A 19308-nucleotide genomic window follows, 5' to 3' on the forward strand; every position below is an offset into this window, starting at 1 on the left:
GTGGGGCAAAACCACGTGCTCTAAAAGCCGTGTGTAAACCCAGGCGAGAAGGATGGAGGGGAGCGCGAGAAGGACCACAGAAGAAGTCCTGGTCGGACACCGCCGGGAAGCTCGCTCAGCATGTTGCAGACCCGTTGGCGCCGGCGCTACCTGCTCCGACCCTCCCCTGCGCTCCCATCGTGGCCGGCACTGGCCACTCCGTCTGTCCAAGGAAACTTCTGGAAAACCGAACGGCATCTCTGTCCGAGCCGCACCGTGCACACCCACTTCCGCTACGCTCGCAGGACTTCCACAGAGCGTGCCACGAGAAGCCTCCCCCTCCCACCGGTGCAAAGGGTTAAAAGCCACTTTCTTTCTTTCTATCCGGGTTTCAGCGTTTTCGCTGCGCATTTCAAGCCCTCGCGGCTCCCCGGCCAGGCCTCCCCGGCCTCCCACTCTCCTGAGGCTGGTGACACGAGGCGTCCCCAGAGAACACACGCCACTTTGTCAGCAAGCGCCCGGGCAGCGTGAACCTGCCCTACGCAATCGCGGGCTCCGCGTCTCGCTGGAAGCGACGCAGCTCCCCAGCGCTCGACACGCACAGAATGAAACGATGGCTGATGAATTCTGTCTGTCACGTTGACAGAAAGATAATTTGTTGCCCTTATCAATCTCTACTGTCTCGGGCCAGGCATGGGTTTATTTACCCCTGAACCAAATGGTTATAAATTGATATTGTTCATTGGCTAGTGCTTCACCCTCCTTCGGCTCAGGTATGGAGGAGGCAAAAGGCACGAGAAAAACAAACTCAAACAGCATAATGTTTCTCTCCCGTTTCCCATGGATAATTAGCAAGACAAGTGCAGAGCCACTGCAGAGGTCGCTCAAGCTGTAATCTCCACCAGCTCGTGGAAAAGCAAGTGAAGTTACCTTTTGTTTCCTTGCATTTCATGTCCCACCCTTCCCCGATCACTTCTGTGGCTTGGTGCAGAGCCTATACAAAAGACACTCTAATAAATAAGCATTGTGTGGAAAAGAATCCCAGCTCCCGGCACCAAAGCAGAGGCATCCCAGCCTTGCTACAAAGCAGCACAATTCCCCCAGAATGTCTCGTTGCCTGAAAAGACACAACCTTCTACTCAATTTTCAGTGCCCCTCTTCCTTCTGGCAAGGAAAAATAAAGTCCCACATGCAGCCAGTGCTCTCTGCTTGCTATGGTACCTGGAAGCGCAGTCAGGAGAGGTGAAAGGAGAACCAAAAGATGGACGCTGTTGTGGTGCACAGCAGGCTGCATGTTGGCAGGGTTTTATTTGGATGTCTAGTAACAAGTGAACTCGCTGGGAAGATGCAGAGCCCGGGCATGGACAGTTCAAGAGCGATTTGGGTGGGTTTAGGTTTTGGGCTGTTTTTTTTGCCCAGGGGTTTGGATTTAAGTCCTCTTGTTTTTCCAGGAGTTCACCCGCCGTGTAATGTCGAGATGAAAAGCACATTATCCTGGTCCTGGAGTTTATAATCCAGCTCACCCTGCAGGCCAAGAAAAAAATGAAAAATGGTTTAAATGTCACTTCAAAATACTGACTGCAAAGAGAAAGCAGCTCATAAAAAGATGGGGAGCATTAGGGAGTGCAGAGGGGAAAGACCGAGGTTTTAGCCTTAAAGGAAGCAAAGGTGAGAGATCAGACAGGGAGCTGACATGCATTATCCCAGGAACACGCCGCTTTCCAGACCACGGTATCGACAGAACAGGTGGCTGCCTGAGGCAGGAAAATAGTTAGTGACTGTTTATTGTCTGAGCTCAACAGTGGCCTGAGAAGGGAAGATATTAACCAGTTGCCAGTTTGGGTAGAAACCTCCCCGGCGTTGCCTTCCCCAGCTGTGCAACCACCTTCCGTGGGTGAAGGGGGTCTTGCAACTGCCCAGGGCTGTGACGCTGTCGGTACCCACTACGTTGTTATCCCAAGCGCGGGTGAAAGCAGCGCAGCTCCCAGAGGTGTAAAGCCTGTTGCCAGAGGTCAGGGAATATGGGTGATCTCTTTTCAGACACCAACTGGCTGATGAGACTCAGCAGGTTAGATAACAGCTCCAGGCTTTCAAACAGCTAGCGTGGCACAATGCGTGGAGAGAGATCCCAGTCCACCCCTTCCCCCTCAAATATTAGATGCTTCGCTTGGGGCAAGAATCAGAAATAGCTTCTCTGAGAGCAACCACAGAACAGACAGAGCAGTATTTTCAACAAAGAAAGTCAAATTGAAGGAGTACAGACCATTAGTTCCCAGTCTGCATCGTTGATGAGCACCAAAATTCCTGGCCTCCTGCAGAACACACAGAAATACTTAGGATACCGGGCTGCTAAAAGCTTCACAAATAGTTAAGAACAAGGGATTTAAAAGCACAGATCACAAGCTGACTGCCTGTAAAGCCAAAGAGAAAAAGGAATCCTAGCACGGAGGTGGAAACAGGTACAGTCTGTGCCCTTTCTAGATCAAATAAAGGGGAGGCAGGAGCAATCCCAGTGCTCATTTGAATCAAAATGCACCATTCCTGAGGATGCTCCAAGATATCTACATTTCCGTACGACATAGAAAAGCCAGGTAATTAAAACCCACGCACCACAGTCGAGCGCAGAGAGCTCGATGCGGAGGTAGGGGAAGCTATTCCGGTGCCCCTACCAAAGGCAGTAAACACCCAGATCCACTCAGAGCCCATGATTACAGGCACAGGGATTCCCCCTCTTTGATCTTCAGTGTCCTGCAATTGTCTCTCCTGTTACCAGGGGACCTGGCACACGCTTCAGCTCACAAAGATCCGTGACGAATGTTAAACACCCCCAGCGCCACCCCGCAGTCAGGGATGGCTTGCACAGCTCACTCTGCTCCATTTCTCTTGGCTTTTTTTTCCCCCTCCATGAGGTTGGCCCCATTTTGACAATAAAAATACATTTCCCAGAAGAAATATTTGTTGGCACTTCTCCAAGTGACTGCTTCAGTCCCAGTGATGTCAGCAGGGAACGGACAGACCTGCTAAAACTCCTGGAATTGAGGATACACACACTACCAGTGTTCCAGGTGACAACATGGAGAACACAAAGCATACGTGTTTCTGCTTCAGATTTAAGGTTTAAGGATCTGGGGTGAGGGCTGCAAAGGACAGACATGCTCTCTGTGGAGCACTGTGAGATTTAGCTTGGAATTCCTTCCAAAGCAATGGGACACCCTCCTCATTATCACTTTAGCATATCCCATCTTTTCATAGACATTAACTTCCTTCTTGCAACCAGCATGAAAAATGTATCCCGAACCACCGGGATCAACAGAGAGAGAAACACAAGAAAGATTCACAACATTTGTACTTACACAGAATCCCCTTGCATAAATAATTCTGGTCGTTCTTTCAACAAATTCTGTTTGATCCACTGTAGCAGGTTTCTGATATCCCCTGAAAGGAGAAAGGACAGCAGTTTACAGACTGGCTGATGGCTCCTAGCTGATGCCAGAACAAAGTGCTTGTCCACAAAAGAGTGCACGAGGAACATGCGGGATAGGTGGGGATAGCTGCAAACCTTCACTAATTAGAAACCGCAAAACAGAATTGTCCCCTGCTAGCACCTAACGTGCTCCCCTGAACCAAGGGAGCTCAAAGCCCTGGGCTCTGCCCCAAATTACAGTAGAGCAGAAAAGGTTTGCTCCTTCCCAGAGCAAGGGCAGTCCAAGGAAGGGTGATCCTGCCCTCAGACGACAAAGTCCAGCTCTTCAGGGGAGTAGCAGAAGGCAGCCTTCGAGCTCGTCCAGAGCAGCACTCGCCAGGAAGGGCTGCCTCCTTTAACGAGCACACGTGCACACGTTAAATGCATCCCCGCAAAGAATTAATGCAGAGTTAATGCTGAAAAGTCAAACCAGCAGGAGACTCCAGATGTTAATATTTCTTTAACACACCCCATGTCCCGTGTATTCTGTTATTACCTAACAAACGCATGTTTAACTGCATGTGTGTTTAATCAGATTTTAAAAACCCAAAGAAGTAAGCCTAATTATCTGAAGGGAATACATAGTGGACACAATTAGTACCAAAACCAGCACATGTTCTCGGAGACAAGAGCTCCACTGCACGAACACGTGTAAAACTGTGCATTAAACACACATGCACTGACCGCAGCAGCTGTATTTTGGACGCTTGCAACGTCCTTTGGCGTCGCACCTGCTGTCGCAGCCGTGTGCTCCCCACGCCGTGCCTTCTCCCTCCGCACACGCTACCCTCCCACCACACTCGGGGCGAACAGCTCCTTTATTAAAGCTCAGCCTTTATCTTTCCATTTCAGTAGGTGACAGGAAGAATTTGTCTCCATGTAAAAGGAGGAGGAGACACTGCTGGCGGGTTTTTATAGTATCAATTTTACTTTGTGAGGCAAAAACAATTTCTTTAGTGATAGCATCAGTTAATTTCCTATTGGAGAGGTGAGAAGCGACAGAGGGGGAGAATAATCCGTTACAGGGTTTAGAGAAGCTGACAAATTACAATGTGGAGTTCTCCTGCATTTGCCTCTATATTTCACCATTCCACAAACCACTTCATCATTCTGAATCCACAATCAGTTATTCTCCCGGGGCTCCTTTAAACAGCCCTTTGAAAGCCCCCAAAGAGTTTTGTTTGCTTTAGAGGCACGAGGAAGCTTTCCGAACGCGCAGACCCGCCAATGAGGGCCGCAGCCCCTCTCGGCAGCGCGAGCGGGGCCGGCGGACGGGCTTCCACGTCTCCCTCACGTGTGATAACCTAGTTCCAGTCACGGGAAACCTTTTCACACGCCTCTCACAGACGGAGCTAAAATTAAAACCCGGCATCCTGTTCCCTATGTGTTGGCTTCATGACCAGCAAAAATAAACGCGCTTGTGGCAGCTGGGCTCAAGCTCTGCCTGAAACTAGGATACGATGGGATCAAGGATGCTGCCCAGGACAGAGCAAAGTTACCCCCCTCGCTTCGGCCACGCCAGGGCTTTTCTTTGCATCCAGGATGAAACAGCCCTGGCGCAGGCAGGTGCACGTCTAGGCAATGGAGACATGTCCGACCGCAGCAGAAGGGGGCCGTTTTGGGGGGAAAGGGGGCAGGAGATCCTTTGCGATCCCCCTCCAGCTTGCCCGGGCCCCAGCGGCGCGGGATCGCCGGCTGCTCCGCAGCACATCAGTCTCGCTGCCGCGGCAGGGCTGCCCGGGGATCGCCCCGTACTGCTGCCCCTGAAAGGGGAACGGCTCCGGGCACGGCAGAGGGATCTGCTTCGCGCCACAGAGCCGCCCGCTAAGCTGCGTCCCCTGCCCGGGGCCGACCCACGACTCCCTTATAACGATATGTAGTTAAGAGCAGGGAATAAACCATTTTCTGCAGCTTTCCTAGCGACAGGCGCCAGAGACGGCGAGAGGCACGCAGCAGACGCACCACGCTGGTCTGACAGCCCCTGCAACAAGAGTTAGCCGTATCTGCCTTCCACCGAAAACCGCTGCTGCAACGGGAAGCCCTCCCTCCGATCTCCCACCCGCCCGCCGCCCACGCTCCGCCACCAAGACCCGAAAGCCGAAGAGGATGAAGGATGGAGAGCAGCCGTCGGGAGGAGGAGGGGGCCGCGACGGGGACGCCGGCCCCAGCGCGACGACGCCGGCGAGCTGTTTCATATTTATGCACGAGGCACTGGCGGCCGGGCACACAACAATGAGCCGCGCCGTACGCGCTCGCCGGCGATGGAATAAGCAGCCCTCTCCTCTGGGACCTCTCGGGGGAGATCATTTAAACAGAAACACGCGGCGCCGGCTGGATAAAAGACAGCCACCTCGAAGCAGCTTGGACGAAGGGGCGAGAGGACTGATTTATTTGAGGCTGCACTGGAAGATTCCCTCACCCCTGCTCCATCCATAATAAATGTTATTTTCAGCCCCACCTGAGCCTACATCCATTCACTCCTCCCCTAGAGGTCACGTACACACACACACTGAAGAATTAGTAGGAAAAGACGGATACCCCCGTGCATGCCTGGAGCTTCCCTGCTCCAAACAGCAATGAAAATCAAGACTCCTTCCCCACAGCCAACCTGCACACATAACACTCTCAGCTGCTTTCTCAGCACCGATTTTTTGCCCACCCTCCTGTCTCTACATTTTGTACACCAGTATTACCAGAACAAATCAATTATAAAGGATGAAAAATGGTCAGAACCACACCAAAGCCATCTCCCCCAAGGAGGATATTGTAAAGGAACAGGATGACTTATATTGCGAGTGGTTTGCGGAGAAGCCATCTTGCAGTGCAGTCCTGATCAACGGCTCAGGAGCCTATACGTTATCGTAATGGAAATAAGAAGCAGCAAATTGTAGCACAACTGCTCATCTCTTATCACGGACGTACGGATCCTTCCTAAGACCTTTTCTTCGTGACACCGTGCTACAGGTCTAACCCAGGTTTCCAGCTTCCTGGGCTGAGGATTTGCTAGGCAAACATCAGGCCCTCTAGAAATGACATACAAGGAAAAAATATCAACCTGGCCAGGCAGCACATCCACTGGCAAGTTAAACCGTCGCTACCAAGATAGCAATTTTATACTCCTGTTGCTGCTAAAGCAGGCCCCTACCGCCGGGAGAGAGGCATTTGCGGCTGACAGGAGCGGCGCTGAGCTCTGCACGCTGCCACTTGGCAGTGACAGGGACCATGCGTTTTGGCCCAAGAGCGAGGTTCAGGTGGTTGCTCAGATGATCCAGCATTTCTCCCCTAGGTCACCAGTTCAAGTCCAGCTCGTCACAATAATGACATATATTTATTATTGCCGCACGGCCTCAGTGAATTCCCTTCGGTAGCCTGCTCCGTCTCCTTCACAGCAAACACACGTCCACCAAATCCACTCTAATTATCATTGACTGCCCTCACCCTTGGCAGCGTCAGCAGAGAAGCCAGAGCAAACGGGCCAAGGGAGCTGAACCACCCTCAAACTGCAAAGGAGGGGCTGAAGCACATGGTAGGAAAGCCCTGTCTCATCTGTACACAGAGGCAGCTTCTGTTGCCTGTGCGACGGTACAAACCCCTCCAAATTCTCAGGAAAAAATAATCTAAAGTTAATTAAAAAAAGAAAAACCGGCAAACATTTGAGAAAACTGCTTAGTTCGAGTGCACAGATGGAAGCTCAAATCCACAATACATGCATAAAACAAATCACCCAGTGAGACACACAGCTCAGGAAAATGAAGTGTGTGCTTGCAGTGACACAAAGTCGCTGCCTTGTCACACCAGCGGACGGGATGCAAAAGCTGCAGTGAGCGTGCATTCAAAAACCCAACAGCGTCGGCACGTTTTCAGCCCAGCTGCATTATAAACACTCCTGATTGTGGCAGGAGGAACTGCAGAGCCCGCTCGGTTCTCCCGCGTATCCTCCAAGGCCTGATCTGCACTATCCCAACTGTTCACTGATGAAGAATCTGCTGAGCTTCCCCTACAAGAGAAATGAAGCTAGGACTCCATTTTAGTACCGCCTGGAACAAGAGCCTGGGTTCATCTGCACCCTCAAAACCAAGGCTGAAATCCATAGATCTTTCCCAGCTCAATAAAACCTCCTGGGCCTGACAGATTCATCAGTGATAACTCAGCAAAGAGGGCGCTCACTGTGTGCAGAGAGAAAACAGGTGCTTAGAATAAGAAACATCGAGCTGGATGTTACGCTAGAAAAACCTCGCACTGAACTGATAGATGTGCAGAAACGCAGAAGGATTTTGCGCAACTGTAATATTGGCTGACACGAACACACAACTCTGCTACCAGGGAGCTGTGCAGGTCGCTGGCAGATTCACGCACGTTCATGCAGTGCCCAGACACCTCCATAACACCCGCCTTCAAATCCACATACAAACTAGTGCATGGCACAAAATGCCTCGAAGGGCATCCAGAGGGTGTAATTACTGCCATATTCTTGCCTTGGCTGCAGAACTGAGAGCTTATTTCAGGCAAATAGGGGATCCCTATAAAGGCCTAACCATGGAAAATTCCCTTCTGGTCTGTAATAAATAAGATATATGCAGCGCTGGTCACTAAGGGGTCAGTGCTGCAAGAGCACAGGCAGTTTTCCCGGGCCGCCTTGCGGATACCTCCCTGTGGGGTACCATTTCTTTGACCCAGAATAAGATCATTTATCATACTGACCATGGCTGAGCTCCAATTTGCTGAGGTCACTAACTCTGGACGAGCGCCGCTCCACCCCCATTCTCAGCCACCGGCCTGTAACCATGACAAAGCCCCTTCCCGGCCGCTCCTCTCCCATTATTCCCCCTGCCTGCATGGAAATGTGTGGAAAGACAATTTGTAACCCCCGTTCGCTGCTTAAGCGGCTTGTTTTTAAAACAGGCGAGCTGACTCCCAATACCTGCCGCCCCTCCAGGTGAACGCCTTCTCTCCGTTCTCCCGGAAAGCTCGTGACAAAACCTGACCGAAGGGATCTTCAGACTCCTCCAATCTCCCATCCGACACACGAATCCTTCACCAGAGCAGACAAAGGTGTGCCATAAACTGCAGAAGAACAACGGGAATAGCTTATATAAATGGAGTCACAGGCAAACGGGTTCAGTGCTACGCAGAGGGAGCAGCAAGGCTGAGAAGAGCAAAATCCATTTTCTCTGACAAGCGCACAAGCCAATCCTGACACATACCGGAGTGGGCAGTGACTTAAGTGCTCTGAAAAAAATTAGGGGGTAACTACAGCCAGACGAGAGAATCCCGATCGTTGCTCTCAACTGCTCTTGGTCACAGCAGAACAGCAAGGCCTTGGCTGCTGTAATTTTTAATTGCATTATGACAGCTCCCAGCTAGGAGAGAACCCTTAGCAATACTCTTTTCCCCTTCCTCGGACCCACACGATAGGAAGGCATCATCAGTCTTTCAGAATCTGCCTGTTAACAGAGCGGACTCAGATCCCAGCCATCGCCCCGTAACTCTCAAACATGAAATTTTCTCACAACTCACGTGAGCTGGAGAAGAGCTGCCTGGGATCTTTAATTCCCCACAATTTGGTAGTAGGAGAACACAAGTTCAAGGGATCCCCAATCCCATTTGCTAGCCAGCAGCGAGTCTCCAGATCCATCAGCTCCTGTCACAAGAAAGCAGCTCGGAGCTGATCCTCAGGGTAAACCTAATCCCTACACATTTCCAAAGTCAGAGCATCTAATCCTATAACACCCAATGCTATTGTCACTTCAGGCTCCCAAATAAATGCCAGTGCACCAAACTGTCTCTTTTAATTAGGATCACAGATCACTAGTGCTGGTCCAGGGTCTTGCCTCTTGTTCAAAATTGTCAAAGGAAAGAACCAGGGAGAGCCTCAAAGCTGTATTCCACAGGCAGAAAAGGGATGGATTAGGAATCGCAGACATCAAAAATAATGTCTTGTTAACAGTTCTCCTGTAATTGTATTCTTCTACCCGGGCAGAATTATTCTCCGCTAAAGACCATCCTGAGTTCTGCCCACTCAGATTTTAAAAAGCTTGAGCAACGCAGGGCTTCTACCGAAACCCCGACGCGACTGTGCCATGGTCTAATAGTTCTTGCAATTAAGAATCTTTCTACTACGCAGTCCGAATTCCCATTTCTTCATTCCTCCCTATCAATCCATGCTTTCCATGATATTGCATCACCCCAGCTACTAGCTGTCCTTCTCCGTGATAAAGGAGATACCTCACCTCATCACTTTTTCATTCATTTATCCTGCTTAACCTTGAACTGTTGCTGGATAATTTTTTTAAGCTGCTCAGGAAGACAATTCGAAGAATGCATTACCGACTGCAGGCACAAAGCTTGGCTGAAACCATCACACTGAAATTTCCCCTCTTATTTTCCTGATTTCTGGGTTTTTGCGTGCGTACAGGCACACAGAGGGTTGCAAAGGAAAACCTTATCGCTATCGCGAGGGAGCACACGGAGCTCATGTGAGACCAAAGAGTCCACAAGGGAACGTGACTGCTCATGCAGAGAAGGTGCAGAGGGATTTCCCGGCAGCCTGGCACTGCCCTGCTCGCAGGGAATCCCCCGGGCTGGGCAGGCGCTGGCACTGCCAGCGGGATACTGCAGCCCCTTCAAGCCAGCTCCTCACCCCCTCCCCAGCCTCGCTGGTGGCCAGTGTCCTCTCTAGCCGCTGGGTGAATCGGTCTCGTATCTCACGAGCTGCCGTGATTTTATTCTTCTAAATATAGAAATCACGCAGCGTCCAGTCCTTGCCTCTCACTTTTGGGCTAAGATTTGTTGCTATTATTAGACGTTCATCCCTGGCAAGCACCATTAAACCGATTCCTGTCCACCCAAGCCAGCCACCCCCACAGATACTCCAAGCCCCTCAGTCTGACTTGAAAGGGGAAAAGAAAGGGCCAGTGAGATGATCAGGGTAGGGGGAGAAGGGGGGGAGGATTTACAAGTGAATGGAGGTAAGAATGGAGCAGTTTGTGGGATAAAGGGGCTGCAGAGGGAGCTTTACAGATGTGCAGAGGGACGGCGGCTCATTGTTTAATTAAGCAGAAAGTGGCTCTTTTGAAAAGCAATTTTGCACAGGAGCTCTGAGCTCAGCAAACAACTCCTGCGAGTGAGGGCAGGAGGAGAAAGGAACAGCTGGCCCGGAGCCGTGTGAACCGCATGCTAAGCGGTTTAAAGGGCCCGGATCCTCCTCCCCGGCCCTGCTCCGCTGCCACCCTCTGAACACTGCTGTCACCACAGCAAATCCCACCAAGAGAAAAGAGGGAGCAGGGCGGGGGGGCTGGCACAGAAAGGTTATCCTACGAGGTGTCCGCACTGCAATACAGCGGCTGGGAAGGAGGGTGGAAAAGCCAGGCTTTGTTATCGCAGGGATTTGCTCACACACAAGAGCTGGTTTCTCCGTGCCTGGGAAGCTCCTTCCACAATGAGTTGGGATGAGCTGATCCAGGAACGCGGCTCCTCGGCCTCCCAGGACGGCGCTGGGACTGCTCCCGCAAGGATGTGAACTGGCGTGGCTCTTCCTTGGAAAGGATCGCTCCTCACGCAGAAGCGAGCATCACCTCGCCGGGACGGCTCCGTGGAGACGGCGTGGACCAGCAGCTCCGCGGAGGACCGGCGCGTTGGAGGCTCGCCCCGCTGCCGGGGCACCCGTAAACGCAGCGGCATCCCCATGGCATCGCACCAGGCTCCCGGTGCCGCAGACATGGCTGCACGCTCTGATCGCAGGGAAGAGCAGCCGGGAGCCGGGGCTGAACGCTGCCTCTAGTCTAGGCTGAGGTCCCACCTGGGGTAACCCACCGAGCCTCCTTTTCCTTGCCCGTAAATATGTAATTACCTGCCTAAGAGAGACACATAAGTAGGGGAAAAACCCCAGAGTCCTTTGAGAACTGAAAGTGCCATACACTGTGGTTAAAAAGGATGGGATTGCATGAAACTCCATAAAGTTATGTTTTATTATTGCGCTTCCAATAAGTCACCGCATTACCAGAAATATTTTTATTCCTTTTTTGGAGCGAGTTTAAAAACGTTAGGAATAATAAGCACAGCAATAAAAGCATTGCAGAATAGTAATAACTTATTAACTGCTAAATACTACCCAGCAATAGTACTGGGCATTTACAGACAACCAATGCCAACTTTCATTCCTGATTTTACACATTGCTTTGGCATAGGTCCCCAGTCAATTCTGAACACACGCCACGCTGTATTTTTTAAGCCACTCTGCCTGTAACACAGGTCTGATCTCTCGAGATCCCCAGGCTCTTTTCTGAGATGATGAATGCTCCCAACTCCCCAGCAGTCCTCCGTGCTGCACAGCACAAGGCCTCTGGAAAGCAAAGCTCTTGAGGAGCGGACTATGCTCTTCTCTGCAGGGATTTTCACATAAGCAGCAGCCCGCACATTATTTTAATTTCCCTCTAAAAAATCTGATTAGCAACAGGGTTTTTCCCCGGGGCTTTGGTAAAGGGAAACCACAAACAATTACCAAAACACACGGATTAAAAATTTATCCTTCCAAACTTGTGAGTGCCAAAGCACACAGCAAATTCTTGACTACTCCAGAAGGTCCGCGTGATCGCTGCTGACACTTGTTACCGCTGCTCCAAAACCACCAGTCCTATCACCAAAACCACGGGAGAAGCTCCCTTAGAGCTGGAATCGGAAGGCCTGCGACCCGCAGCTGAGCAGCCTGCTGCACAGCCGCTAGCCCGTAAACAGCCCCGAGCCCCTGATACAACATCCAGTAGAGAGCACAGCGGTAAGGTTTTGTAAACACTCTTCGTCAGCATGACACGGCTGATCTAAACCTGAAATTACCACAAGGGTTAAACAATGCCAGTTATTTCCTACCCTCCCAACAGAGTCAATGCAATTCGCATGGCCATAGACAAATCCACCACTGTGAGTCCCAGTGAGATGGAGGAAGGAGCTCCGACATCGCTTGCAGAGCAGTCATACAATGATCTATTTGATTACTGAAGCACTTGGTTAAATTACTGTGGCTTGTTTCAGGAGGAGGCTGCCAAATACATTTTCAGTTTTTAATTTAGGGTTTCTCTCTTTTATGCTCCATTGTCTCTAATAGCCTCTTAGATGCTTGAAAATAAAGTTGATTTCCCTGCCAATTTAATCCTCTCTCCATGTGACAGATACCGTTATTCCCTCTGCTGCTTTCTCCCACACACACTGTTTTTATGCAGAATAAGCCAACAGGGCATTAGTGCCTTTAGATCCTCTAACAGCATTATCAATGAGATCATCAAAATATTCAGCAATTTGGGACCAGATTCTTGTTTAACTGGACGTCTTCTTTTTTGCAGCAGCTCTAAAACATTACACAGTCCTGCGTAAAGAGCGGCTTATGTAAAACTATCTGCCTATACAGATATATCACACCTTTTTTAATTCCTAGCTGGCAGCAACTTAAACATGCAGGCTACACCAGCTCCCCTTTGGGAGTTAGAAACTGCTGTTTTATTGACGTTGTACGGATACAAAAAGCCCCTTGGATAACAAAAATAGGTCTTGCCACATGGCTGTACCCCTAGAGGCTTGCTCTGGTCCCATTTGCAGATTCCTTCTTTCTGCCTTTCCTAATCCCCCCAGGAGCCCATCTCCAGGCATCAGAAAAGGACAGAGAATCAAATCTGCTCAAAAAAGTTAACTGGATTTTGAATCCACCCACTTTCCACCTAGTGTCTATTATCAGGAAATTAAGGAAATGACCACACGCTAATTTGTTAAAACAACATTATTGTCATTCAGAGAACACTGCCCTTGTCAAATATGGAGCACAGGCTGTTTTAGTCACTTAAATATTTGTAGTTATTTGTTCAGTAATTTTCTATCTCCCTTCACCTCTGGGGGATATATATATAAATGCCTAAACAATTAAAATATAGCTGGGCCCAACGTCCCAGAGAGAAGCAGCTCCTCAGCAAAAAGGAGGACAAAGACAAAAATAATCTAGAAAGAAAGGAAGAGTGGGTAAGAGAGGCCAAAATGGCCAAAAATAAGCTTCACAGCTAATGAAATCAGTTAAAATAGGGTTATAAGTGCAGGTCTTTGAGCAGTATTCATACTACAGATCTTTCCCCAGAGCATTAGGTGATTAACATACAGGGTAAGGTGAGCAAGGAACAGGCAGCAGTGTGCACAGCTGAACAGTTGTTTCTCTAATCAGTGTAATTCTGGCTGCAGGAGGACAGCAAGGATCGTACCATTAGGTATATCTTTATTTACCCAGAGACAGCTGAATTACACTTCCTTACTGCGAGTGAGGATGGCACTAGGCACACTACAAAATTGCACTGATTTACCAATTTCTTATTCACTCATGTTTCTGATCCAATTCTGCAGATTTCTCACCTCTGCAACACAATTCTTAACTGGAATATCATGACAGGTGGCTCCAGCGATCCTTTATGGGGCAATTTCAGACATTAACCCCGTGTCTGTCTGCCTCATCCTCATGCTGGATATAACTATCCCTGTAGCAGAAGCTACAGAATTCAGTGTCTGCTCCTCAGTCGCTGCAATCCACAGCCAGCCCTATAACTGAAACCAGCCTGTCATTCAACGCACATGAAAACACCAGACTGTCAATCACAGGAGTTGAAAAGTGGACACACGGTCCATCCTGCAGCTCCTGTTACAGGGATAGCAGCATCTGAAAAACCAGAAGCAATAATCTACGAGATGAATCCGGAACGAACCACCGGAGATCGTGGATTTGAAGCCTGAGACAAAGCCAGATCTTCAGGGAGAGGTTTATTCTTTAGGATAAATCCAGCTTCTAGTGAAGTCTGTGGAAGTCTTCCCATCAGTTTCAAATGGGAATGGATTAGGCCACATACAACGGCACCACGGACATCCACCAGGCTAGAAGAATCATTCTTTGGCAGGAATTCTCCCCTTCCCCTGACAGAAATAAACAACTCTGGTAATAACCCCTTCTTCCTGAGTATCTGATCATGGTTTCAATACTACCAATGCAGCAGATGTCAGTGAGTATCCTAAACTTACAGAACACTAAAGGAAATGATACTCTAGCCCCCAAGTTTAAAAACCAACTAAATGAATGTTTTGGCATTTCTTTAATACCTTTCATCTAAGGATCTTCAGTACTTTAATAGTGCTAGAATTTAATGTTGGAACTCTCCTGTGATACATGACAGCATCGCTACTACTTCAGTAGCAACAGGGGAAAGTTAAGCAACATGACTAAACTCACAAAGCAAATCAGCATTGGATCAAAGGGTGGAAATCAAGTTTCCGGATTCCCAGTCCCTGTCGTTAACCACAAGATAACACACTATTTTAGTGCTCCTATTATATTGGAATTACACATATTTATGTCCAAGCATCAGAAGTGCTTGTACCAATCTCTAATGACTAGGCATGACAGGAACATTTCAGGCTTCAATGTTCACAACACACAGATTATGGTATTAACCATTCATGAGATATTAGTTGTTAACATTAGCTGATGCTTTGTATTATTTCAAAGTTTATAAACCCACTCTCAAATAGCATAAAGCATTTCTAGCTGGAAGAATTCAAAACGTACCTGCGGCAAAATTATGCTGCAACTGAAGTACGCATACACATAAGGAGAAACGAGAGTTAGTACAACACTTCTCTGTACTGATACTCCAAATCATGAAACAGAAATTATCACTGTTCATCACTGGGATACTCAAGTCTTTAGCTTAACAGCATCTTATTTTTTACTGCAGGGAAGGCTATAAGCAATATGTTGAGCACCATGTTCAAGCATTAGCTCTGCCATTTACAACTGCATAGTTAATTTGAAACAATTATATAAACTTAAAAGTCAAATGAGTAGATAAAATACATTCATATTACTTTCCTACACACACACACACACACACACACACACACCTATATAATACATATATAAGCACATGCATATGTATATGCCTCTTGGAAATCACACAACAGGCAAAGGAGAAGAGGAAGAGAGATTAAGGTGGTTTCAAACACCAGTCACGATAAACGTAGACTTGCTGAAAACATTCAGAGGTTGTGGTCTGCTCAGGAGGAGGGAGGCAAAAGCCTTAAGGAAGGACTCGTTTCATAATTGCTTAGAGGATAGGAAAGGCGTTCAGACTATTTCTGCTCTGTATTTACTTCGAGGACCAACCAGTCTGCCAAGTGACCTGATCAATAACATGTCTGAAATTGCTTTTAGAACACATTAATTCTAGTTATAAGCTAACTAAACTGCTGTACAAACCAGCATTGCTGTGCACATGAATTTCATTTGCTGTCATTCTTTCGACTTATCTAAAAATTTCTGATACTCACAAGGCTCTGGTTGACAGGGCAAGGTCACCTGATGTTTTTTAACACCATCAAACAAGAGTTCTGCACCACCTCTGAAATGAAAAGAACAAACTACTGAGTTTTTGCTTTATCTTCAAAAGAAAGGTATTACAAAAGGGGCAATTTACATAGATGCCACAATAGAGAAAGGAAATGACACAGACTGTATTTCATACAGGATTCTCTGTCGGTTTTCCTCCCACAAACTGCAAGTTCTCGGGAGAAGCTGATGTCTCCTATTGCAACCACATACCTCCGCCATGGGCCAGAATCCCGTTGTGCCAGGCATCTTCCCAGCAGAACAGGAAGATGGCAACTGTCCCAAACAGCGTGCAAACTGTCGTGCAGCATCTAGCGCAAAGCCTTCCCTTTCCCTTTAGCTATCGGCACTGCTTCAATTCAAGCAACGTTACAGACACCGCATTATAGCCAACATCACTCTCCTACAACACCTTTCAGTCAGAAGTCTCAAGGTGTTCCACAAAACATGAAAATCATAACATCTTTGTGGAATAAATATTTCTCCAGTTTCCACTTGCAAACAGAAAGAGGAAATGACTCACACAAGGTTACACAGCAAGTCAGATGCAGAGCCAGGAATCCTTGAGTCCTGGCAACCCCTTCTTGATCTAGCTACCACAAAGCATTCCCTCTCAGGGTGAACTTGAACATGGGGAGAAGCACACAGAACAAGTGGCAATGATTACAAATTAAATTTAAAAAAAAAAAATCCTCCTCCACTGAACAACCTGGTTTAAAGTCCCTTTTCTGACATTCTGATCTTACTAGGCGCCTGGCCTCAGACAACAGATTGCCTCTGAAACCACAGCTTTTTACAGAAGAACCAGCATGAGCAAAATACAGAATATGGACAAGTACAGCTGGTCCTCAACTCTGAAAAACTGGGATTTCAGTTGCGTCTGGGTACCTAATTTTCTCAAGCTCTTAAAAAAACTTCAGTTTCATAACTGCAACTTAACAGCCCTTAGCTGGCTCCCTGCACACATCCATTTTCTGGAAAAGAAACAATTCTGAAAGTCGTGAGCTCTGCAAACATAGGTCAGTTTTCCTGATGCTGTGCAGCTGCAAGCTAAACTCAGTCTTAGAAGAGGACTACAAAACTTCACCCTTTGCTTAGAGGAACAAATAAATATGGATGCTACAGTGAGATACAGGACACAGAAGCAGGTAGTATGAGCTCTTGACTCCAGACTGAACAGGAAGGCCAAAGTTTCAACAATTAGGAAATTCAAAAAGTCAACTCAACTGATTACTGGATACTCAACTGAGATAGAGAAATGACCATCCCCTTTCAAAGAGCATTTAACTGTAGCAAAATGTCCTTCCAATTTAAATTTGGATTACTTTAGATAACGTTTCTTGCAAAATTACATTCAGGAATTCTCTACTGGTACCTTGCATCTCTCAAAAATTGACTCGGTAAAGTATTCAAAAAAATGTCATCACCTAAATAGTAACAAAAATACATCCACATGTTACTGAGTTCCTTTAAATTCAATATCTAAAAATGTCACACTAGGTTTTTTTGGCTCCTAAATGGTAGAGCACAACAGAACCCTTGTTATGCCATCAGCAGCATTACTTATATGCAGCAGCTCTCCAAAAGGGCACTCTGTTGGTGTTCTTCCACCAGCTCACAAAAAATAGTTATCTGAAAATTGAAGCAGCAATTATTACCATGAGCTGAGATTCATGCAAGAGAACAAGTCACAGTAATTATATGAAAAACATTTTTTTATGTAATGAAAACAAGGTCACGCTTTGTTACAGCGGGAAATGTAGATTGCAAGATAAGGTCCTTCTGTAATGCGCGAGCTGTGGGGAACTCAGCTGTGAGTTGTACATAGAGAGCTCATTTATGCATTTCCAAGGGAAGCAAAAATGCACCTCGCTCTTCTGGGAAAATTAGGAGAGTTACTGCAGCTGGAAGTGGGAAAGACTGAGGAAAGGGTTCTTAAGGAGAGGGTATTTAAAGGGTTATGACATGTCTGTGTCTGTGAAGGGGTGGGAAAAATCAAGTAAATAGCCGCCTTTTAGCTTTTGCTAAAAGGGGGCTTTAACAGCCCAGCACAGGAATTGTCGCAAATGTTCACAGACTCCTAAGGCTAACGCTTTTTAAGCAACGCAGACACCACAGCAACGAAGACCTGAAAATTCAAATATTATAAAGAACTCTGCTGCTTTGCGTTAGGAAGAATAATTAAAGAAAAATTAAAACGAAAAAGGAAAAAAGGAGCGTATGTGCAGGCAGGCACCCCAGCACACGCGCACGCACGCAGAAACACGCCGAAACACAAGCGGGAGGTTTTTATTACTAACTTTAATCAGCAAGAGGCAGCTAACTGGGGGGGGGAGGGGCTGCTCAGGCAGGTCTCCCGGCGGCCCCAGGCACTCGCGGCCCCGCGACGGGCGCCGCGAGGCCCGGGCAGGCCCAGCCGCAGGACGGCCGCTCCCCCCGGCCGCGGAGCCCCGAGCTCGGCGGCACGAACAGGCCCCGGCGCCGCCGGCCGCGCTCTGCCGGCCCGGGGCCGCCGCCCTCCCGCCGCGCCCAAGGGCCGCGGCCTCCTCGGCGGAGGGACGCGGCGCGGCCCAGCCCCCCGCCCGCGGCCCCCGCCCCGCTGCGGCCCCGGGCCCCGCGCCGCCGCCGCCCGCGCTCACCCGAACTCCACCTGCAGCGACACGGGCGCCGCCATCTTGGCGGCGGCGGCGGCGGGCGGGGGACGGCGCGCAGCGGCCGCGCCGGAAGTGCCGCGCCGGCTTCCGGGCGCGCCGCGTTGCCTGGTAACGGCAAGGCGGGGGGCGGCAAATGGCGGCGGCGGCGGCGGCGGCGGCCCGAGGGCGCTGGCCCTGCCCCTGCTGCAGCTCCTGGTGCCCCGGGCCTTGCCGCAGCCCGGGCCTGGCCGGCGGTGCAGCGGCTGCGTGTTGTGAGCTGGAGCCGGGAGCCAGGCCGTGGCGGGCCTCGCCTGGCCTGGAGGGTTTTCTGCATTAATTCAACGATGGCCAAAACCTAAAGGCTGCAATCCTGCAGTCTGTCATAAGCACACCCTTCCCCGGGTTACTCTGCCTGCAGTGAAATCTGTTTCACAAGAGATGTACACTAAACTCCTATTCCTGACTTTAAAGTAATTATTCTGCTTTAAATTCCCGTCTCGCTTTTCCCAGAGTCATTTTTCACGTGTGGAGAACATGCCAGCAGTGCAAGGGGATGGGGCTGTATCAGGCGCTTCCCAACAGCGGAGCCAACCTGACCTTCACCTTCTGCCTTGCGGTGACATTTAAATTTTTAGTAGGGAAGCAGAAATGGCCAGGCTGGATCAGATTAATGACTGCTCCCCTGTCACCACCGTCTGAAGATGTGTTTCAGCACGTCAGAAAATGCATGGCAAATCAGTATCTTGTTCCGTCCGATGCCGCCTTTCCTCGCGAGCTCAGCGCCATCGCACCACAGCACCTTCCAGCACCGCATTAAACAACATGGCTCA

General features: G+C 49.0%; 1 protein-coding gene across 2 annotated transcripts; it reads right to left on the reverse strand.

Annotated features, from left to right (window-relative positions):
- Nucleotides 1–1250: 1250 nt before the first annotated feature.
- On the reverse strand, nucleotides 1251–18622 carry URM1 (ubiquitin related modifier 1). Of its 2 annotated transcripts, XM_064523687.1 has the most exons (6): nucleotides 18496–18573; nucleotides 15788–15858; nucleotides 8364–8506; nucleotides 3333–3414; nucleotides 2243–2291; nucleotides 1251–1503 (listed from the first exon to the last, which is right to left on the reverse strand). In XM_064523687.1, exons 3-6 carry the CDS (start codon nucleotides 8458–8460, stop codon nucleotides 1435–1437), a joined length of 297 nt encoding a protein of 98 aa, XP_064379757.1. In that variant the 5' UTR covers nucleotides 8461–8506; nucleotides 15788–15858; nucleotides 18496–18573; the 3' UTR covers nucleotides 1251–1434. The 2 variants fall into 2 exon arrangements, with proteins under 2 accessions (XP_064379757.1, XP_064379756.1); XM_064523686.1 differs by lacking the exon at nucleotides 8364–8506 and having other exon boundaries at nucleotides 18485–18622.
- Between the last annotated feature and the right edge of the window lie 686 nt (nucleotides 18623–19308).

Source organism: Dromaius novaehollandiae, chromosome 20 (genome assembly GCF_036370855.1).
Source record: "Dromaius novaehollandiae isolate bDroNov1 chromosome 20, bDroNov1.hap1, whole genome shotgun sequence".
Lineage (NCBI taxonomy): Eukaryota > Metazoa > Chordata > Aves > Casuariiformes > Dromaiidae > Dromaius > Dromaius novaehollandiae.

What these genes read in the sequence shown, in the direction of transcription:
- URM1 (XM_064523686.1), bottom strand. Translation starts at nt 18,519, where the DNA reads ATGGCGGCGCCCGTGTCGCTGCAGGTGGAGTTCGG. An exon ending in TCGCTGCAGGTGGAGTTCGG is followed by an intron (nt 15,859 to 18,484) that starts GTGAGCGCGGGC and finishes TTTTCATTTCAG; the next exon opens with AGGTGGTGCAGAACTCTTGT. An exon ending in GCCCTGTCAACCAGAGCCTT is followed by an intron (nt 3,415 to 15,787) that starts GTGAGTATCAGA and finishes TTCTCCTTTCAG; the next exon opens with GGGATATCAGAAACCTGCTA.